General features: G+C 35.5%; 1 protein-coding gene across 3 annotated transcripts; it reads right to left on the bottom strand.

Annotated features, from left to right (window-relative positions):
• Window positions 1-1,176: 1,176 nt before the first annotated feature.
• On the bottom strand, window positions 1,177-6,810 carry LOC18035423 (5'-3' exoribonuclease). 3 transcript variants are annotated; one of them, XM_024179261.1, is made up of 7 exons: window positions 6,312-6,810; window positions 4,222-4,346; window positions 3,677-3,988; window positions 3,404-3,573; window positions 2,823-2,882; window positions 2,328-2,711; window positions 1,177-1,226 (listed from the first exon to the last, which is right to left on the bottom strand). In XM_024179261.1, the coding sequence occupies exons 1-7, from the start codon at window positions 6,612-6,614 to the stop codon at window positions 1,192-1,194; spliced, it is 1,389 nt and encodes a 462-aa protein (XP_024035029.1). In that variant the 5' UTR covers window positions 6,615-6,810; the 3' UTR covers window positions 1,177-1,191. The 3 variants fall into 3 exon arrangements, with proteins under 3 accessions (XP_024035029.1, XP_006423911.2, XP_006423910.1); XM_006423847.2 differs by lacking the exon at window positions 1,177-1,226 and adding an exon at window positions 2,180-2,254; XM_006423848.2 differs by lacking the exon at window positions 2,823-2,882.
• Between the last annotated feature and the right edge of the window lie 294 nt (window positions 6,811-7,104).

The following is a 7,104-nucleotide window of genomic DNA, read 5'->3' as shown; positions in this document are numbered from 1 at the left end:
CATACAGAACCAGCCTACTCCACTGCCACTATCCTAAAGGTTTTGAGCCCAAAACAATGGGGAGACCAACTCCATAAACTAAAACCCTTCCTCGCCAATTTTCAAATGCGTTTGCCACACCGCCTGTCCTATTCTTATTGGGACTATCAACAGGCCTATTTAACAAATTTTTTATCCAAAACCCAAAGAAAATCCATTCTTGGTTATTTTTCTTCAACTCAAAAATAACCGTCCAAAGCCTTCCAAACTGGTTCCAGCAGTGGTGGAATTATTTCAGCCCATGCCTTGAAATCCTCACCCATAATGCCATCCAGTGCCTAAATCTTTTTAAAACCCATTATGTACCTACAGAATTTGAGAAACGATTTCCTCCTTTTCTCTGCTTCTGTACAAATTTTTTTCTTTCCTGGGTATGGATGTGGAACTTCCGATACCATCCACAAGATGCCCAACTAATTTTACAAAGAACCTTTAAAGTCAAATGGTGGTCAAAATTTGATGAACAGTCTAAATTGACTGTTAATATGATCGAAAATTGGCTCTCCTCTAAAAACCTTCTTCACCCAACCATTAAAGATATTAAAGCCCAAGGAACCTTCCTTACCCAAAAATCCAAAGCCCAATCTCTATTGGCAAGTGCCAAAACAGAATAAGAACATTTTAAAGTCATGGAACAACTGCTTGCATCTAGATCTGAGCCATCTATTGCTAGCTCATCCGACAACGAAAGTGCAGAGCCCTTTATATCCCTTGGTGACGACAATGAAGACGACTGCTTCGGGATCTTCCCCCCAATAAAGCACTAAAATATTATTTGTACTTATTTGTACTATTTCTTTCTCGCTGATGTAAAAAAAAAAAGTAAAAGTAAAATTGTTTGTAATTATTTTGTCGGGTGGTCCTCTGAACACAAGTGAGAGCGCACATGTCTCTTCACCCAAATATTTTTAAAGCTACAGTTTCGCTACAGTGATGAAGCTACAGTTTCGCTACAGTTGTGAAGCTACAGACTCGCTACAGTTGTGAAGCTACAGACTCGCTACAGTTAAAGATCTAGTCTTTGTATTTAAATCGGGAGGAAGACTTAGACTCCTCAGATTTTTTATTTCTATTTTTCTTCCTTCTTCTCCTTCTCTCTCTCTATTTTCTCTCTGGAAATCAGGAATCAGAAGACAAGGAATTCTCCTGTCTTCAAATTAATTTCCCATTTCTTCTGTAATACTTTCCTTTAAAGAAAAACAAAGCAAGAAAAATCAAATGTAAGATTTGTAATTTCTTTTAAAGTTAGTAATAAATTTAAAGTTCTGTATGTTTAAATTTCTGCAATTTAATTTCCGCAATTTATTTTAAAGCATTTAAATTTCAGTAATTTTAATTTTTACGCATGCTTTGCAGACTGATTTGTATCAGATCTGCCGTATAAATTGTTACGTTCCTCAGAAGCAAAGAGACCAGATCTCTGTCTTCTATTGTATCTTCTCTTCTCCCTCCAACCATTCAAAGTATTATTTCTGAGATCCAGATCTAATATTATCTATGAGCCTTTAGATCTGTTGCTAGGCTTGCTAAAGAAAACATTTTCTACTTAAAGATTGTAAAGAAATTTAAAAAATGGTATATCGACTGAAAAACAGAACGTGCGAGATATTAATCTATTCTAAGTCAGATCTGGTCTCAAAGATAGATTAAGTTCTGCATCGATCTGGTTACAACGCCACATACCTATTAAAAATTGATTATTTATTGCAATATTAAAGTTTAAATTGTAAATTCTGCATAATCACATCCATCCTTCGATCCTGTATCCTTCTAGTATATATATATATATATATATATATATGTATATGTATATTATTACTAATATAAATAGTTTAATATTTAAGGTAAAGGATAAATTTATCTAAAGAAAAAAATTATAATTTATTTCTTTGTCAAACTTTATATCAAATCAAACAACAAAATTTAATTTCACTACTCTTCTCCATTCCTTTTTTCTCCCTTCCTCTCCATTCCACTTTTTTTCTCTCCTTCATTTTCTTCAAACCAAGCATGACCTTAAATCTTGTAACAGAATTCTGTACCCACATATTTTTCAAATGCAATTACCCCCCAAGTTCTTATTTTGGATGCAAATTAACAAACTTTTCAGGGCCAAAATAAGTCCGTCCTTGATAACCAACAAATTTTGCGGAATAAGGCACAAAACATGAAAGATAAAAATAAAATTATGAAACTCCCCACCACGATTGTCAACCTGAAAATTTGGTACAAAAGGCTGAATCAATCCATAAAGAATTATACACTCTCTATAGGAACATTTAACCCACCTTGATTAATTGAAACATGGGAAAGCTTCAGCTTAATAGCCTCAAATTCAGCACTCTGCCTCTCTTCATTTGTTAGCCACAATGATAAGCATTCGTCAACCAAACCTTTGCCACAATTCAATGGATAATTTCTCTTAAGCATCTTGCCTCTTCCATATCTTGTAATATGGGACAGATTTGAATCAGACGGCTCATCAGCATAACTTTCAAGAATCTCCTTAATAGCACCACACCAGATTGGCCTGGCTACCTTAAGAAAGTCATTCAACACTAACACTGGAAGCTTTACACTTCCTAATTCAGATTCGCCATGCCCACCTCTTCCATGATAATCTGACCCCCCGAGCTTTAAAAGACCATAGGTATCAGCTAAGTCAGTGTATGCTGTCGATCAAATAATAAAATCAGGAGAATTACTCAATACGGAGGCAAGCAATCCCAAGAAATCATATAATAATTGCCAAGGGTATGGATATAATGCACAGTCACAATTACTTATTTGCCGCAGGCACAGAAGCAACAGAAAGTTGTCAATCTTTTCCAGAAAGTTTACATCTGTGGTACACAACAAAATCAATACGACAAAAAGAAGAATAGAAGACTAAAAACAGATTGCTAAATGTTTTTTTGATGCAGCATAGAATGTTTCATCCCTAATTCTAAATATAAAAACAGTTTGCTAATGCTTTTTTGATGCAGCATAGAAGTTTCATCCCTAATTCTAAATAAAGAAAAGCTTATCACACCTCCATAACAGTGCATGTGCATTTTGGAAGTCTTCAGCGGTATCATACATCAAAAAGGATTATTTATATGATACACGAGCAGTAGCTGCCATAAACATTGGCACACAGACTAAATTACCTCCATTGATCGATTTTCGATGTTGTCTAAAGATTTACAAATTGATAATTCATTAATTCAAGGATAAACAGTTCACATCAAATAATTAAATTTCAAAATATGAAGGTGAATATATTGCAGTCAGTCTGCAGCATTGGATTGGAAGTGACCAAAGAGAACAGTAAGTGGTAAGAGAGAAAATAGGGAACCATCTTGCAATGTAAATATCACACCTACTAGTTTTCCATCACTTCTGTAAACCTCTAACCCATGAAGGCCCACATCTTTCAACTTTCTAATGATGGCAGCAGGATTCTTCAATGCCCATGGATGAGCAAGTACTGCCAACCCACCCGTTCTATGTATCAATTGAACTGCTACCTCTGCCAGAGGTTCACTTCCCCTACAACCACAGCAAACAGAAACTTTATAGTCAGTTTCATCTATTAGAAATATGCATTAACTATATTCTATACATTTTTCAACAGCATCCACTGGTTCATTACGTGGAGTATGCAGGTCCCCCATCATAGAGATATCTGGCAAATGCCTGTTTCAGATTCTCCACATGGCCTGCTTCAACCATAGCACGAGCCACATGCAGTCTTCCAGGAGCAACTCCCTTGCCAGCAATCTTTGCCACGTGCTCCCACTTAAGAGGCAACTTCAGTTTATTTAGTTTCAAGATCATGTCTTTAGCACGTAGGAAACGGCCATCCCTTATGTTAGCCAAGAAATTTTCCAGTTCTTCATACTTTGATGGCCCACAGCTACTATAGTACGCAAGGATGTGAACTGGTTCCTCTGATTCAGAGCCCCTGCTTTTTTTTCAAGAAAACAAATATTGGCATCATATCAAAATTATGAGAAACAGTGAATTACTCGGAACTTCTATTTCCTGCTTGTCAATTCTTGGAATAACAAATCATAAAACAGAGTTCAGACGCGCAAGGGTTTAAGAAAGAAGTATATGACATGAAAACACTACGAGAAAGTGTATCCGGAAGACAAGGAATAAGATATAATGATGGTTATGAATGTAAAACAAGACCTTTGAGAGAAAATTGTGCTGATTTCGACACCGGGAATTATCTTTATGCCAAATCTGCGAGCTGTTTCAATGGCCTCAGGTATGCCAGACATGGTGTCATGATCAGTCAGAGCAAGAACTTTCACCTGCTCTAAATACAATGGAATAATGAAATTTCTGCTTCCAGCTGATATTTAGAGAATGCAAAAGGAAGTGAAAGGATCCAGAGAAAAATGGCAATCAATTGCATTCTTAATTTTAAAAAAAAAATGCTACAATAACATAAAGATATTCACACATTGCATAAAATTAATTACTTTCTATAGATAAACAATCATAAGTATGGTTGTCGTAGTTCAAAAAATTCACAAACAAGGTATAAGAAGTTCAGCAGTAGAACTTCTCGATGAACAATAAATTATATTACAATCGGCTGTCCAACCAACAAAATGCCCGAAACGAAATACAAGTAAATGCATCATTCTTCTATTAGATAGAGACAATAAGAATGCAATGCCAATTCAATAATTACCAAGTAACAAGCTGATAAGTGCAAAATAACTTGAAATGATGTTCAGGTAAAACAAACATACAAAAAGAAAAATAAACAAAAAGCAAATTTACATGTTCAATAACTCAACAAGAAAATAACAGCACTAGAAAACTAAAAAGAGTTTTAATGGGGTTTATCTTTAGGTTTCCCTGTCAAATATTAACAAAGTTTACCATAGCTTTCAATGCCCTGTAAGATCATAACTTTACGAGAGATTCTGCTTGAAGCATCCTCTACTGGTTGTTTATTTTTAGATCTACTTTCTGGATAAAGCTTTTCAACAGTGACAAGCCCTTTGGATGGTCAACTGCCATCAGATAAAGGAGGACAAACAGGTTTCAATTCAACCTTAAAATTCAAGAGGCAAAAGTAGTCCCTCTACAATTGTAATGCTCAATCATTACAAAAGGATGACAAGAAGAAGGTTTTCACCCCATTATAAACCCGCAAAATAATGTCAAAAGATTAAAATGACCAACAGCTTCACATTTCCAGTTCTGGAAGTCAAGATGTGAAAGAGAAGACAAATCAACAAAGCAATTATGTGGACAGTGTAATCTTCTGATGATAAGCCAAAAATATAGGAAGATGGTTGTTCTCCTGTCAAAGCCTCCTCAACCTATGAATAAAACTAGAACAGAAATGTTATCACCATTCAAAATGTTATAGCAAATAAAACATCAAGGTGAAAGTGACTACAAATAAACTACTTCATTCAAAGAGTTTCCAATACAAAGGAGCACTCTTAAGGTGACAGCTTCTAAGTAGAAAGAAGCTTGAGTCTATAGATGCTGTATTTAAATTGAAATTTTATTGTTCATCTTCATCCTTTTTATCTGCATCTCCTGAGAGAAGATCTTCTAACTCAGTTGTTTTCACTTCTTTCAATCAAGTTTCTGTAAGTTACTTTCATTTGCCAGTGTTGTGTGCTTGTAACTTAGAGAAAAAAAGGTTTTGCATAGAATTCTGCCATGACTTAAATGAAATTATTCTCCATCCATTACCAGCATCATTGTGATTATCATTGACTACATCCTCACTCCAAATCTACAGTGAGGCTCCTCATCATCATCAAATTATGCAAAGGTTGCCGTTGTTAATCAAACAGGGAAATGTTATCCCCAATAAGAAAAATGTGTGAAACACATTTAACATCTTAAAGATGCATAACTGATAGCACAGCAGAAGACGGTCAGGACTAAAGGCATCAACTGATAAATTAATTAAGAGGTAAAGCATTGGCAATTATATATCAACTTAACAACAAAGAGACTTTTCTCAAAGGGCAAAAAAAAAAAAAAAATAGACTTTTGCGATTAATAATAATCCAAAAGAGTATAAGAGACTCAAGTTCACAACCAATAACAGCGCAACTCCAGAAATAATATATAAATGAGGGCTCAAAAAGACAGAAAAACAATAATACATTTACAGAAACAAGAACTACGAAATTCTTCATACAAAAATGAACCCAAATCATTCGGACTGCTTTTTTTTCAGATTAAAAATGATAAAAAAATAAAACTAAAAACAAACACAATATAGAAATCAGACTCACCCCGTTACAATGAGCTCTCTCAACAAGCTTAGAAGGTGACAAGTAGCCATCACTAAAATTGGAATGTGAATGCAATTCAAACACCACGTTGTTGTCCACAGCTCTATTAAGAATCTGGTGCACTCCGAAATCATCCTCAGAGGACGAAGAAGAATGACTTTGATCCAAATAAACCCATTCGGTTACAGAGTTGAAAGCAAGACTCTGCTCGGCTGTCATCTTCTTCTTGCCACCACCGCGCTTCTGCTTCTTCTTCTTCTTTTTGTCTTTTGATCTCTTCTCGACATGACCATCACCAACCATGTTTCTTTTTCCTTTTTTTTTTTTTTATTTTTTTTGAGGAATAGTTTGGTTTGAGGGTTTTGGTATCTTTTGTTGGGCCACACAAAGAGAAGAGAAAGAAGTTGTGTAGTGGTTAAAGTTTCAAGGTCATTACAGTCTATGTAAACGCAACGTAGGGGCTGTAGATAGGGCACGATTACGATTGCTTTCAGATAATTGGGAAGAAAAAAAAAAGGTACAAAATAGAATAAAAAGCTATTAGGAGGATTGGTCTGGTCACAACTAGAGCTGGCAAAATTTGACACGACCCGATTACCCGACACGAACCCGATACAAATAAATGGGTTTGGGTCGTCAAATTTGACACGATTATTAAATGGGTCGGATCCGGGTCAACACGACTTTTTTCCGGGTCGGGTTAGGGTCGAAATTTTTAACCCATTTACCCGATCAATGACACGATTATTAAGCGGGTAAACGGGTCGTGTCAACCCGAACCCTCTAACACGAC

Source organism: Citrus clementina, unplaced genomic scaffold (assembly GCF_000493195.1).
Source record: "Citrus clementina cultivar Clemenules unplaced genomic scaffold, Citrus_clementina_v1.0 scaffold_8, whole genome shotgun sequence".
Lineage (NCBI taxonomy): Eukaryota > Viridiplantae > Streptophyta > Magnoliopsida > Sapindales > Rutaceae > Citrus > Citrus x clementina.
This window is presented reverse-complemented; position numbering and strand designations above follow the sequence as displayed.

Excerpts from the sequence above, each read along its gene's own strand:
- LOC18035423 (XM_024179261.1), bottom strand. The coding sequence starts at position 6,614 with ATGGTTGGTGATGGTCATGTCGAGAAGAGATCAAAAGACAAAAAGAAG. Across the intron at positions 2,883-3,403 it reads AAGTGATGGAAAACTAGTAG|ATGTAAACTTTCTGGAAAAG; the intron begins GTGTGATATTTA and ends TGTGTACCACAG. Across the intron at positions 2,712-2,822 it reads TCTGTGCCTGCGGCAAATAA|CATACACTGACTTAGCTGAT; the intron begins GTAATTGTGACT and ends TTTGATCGACAG.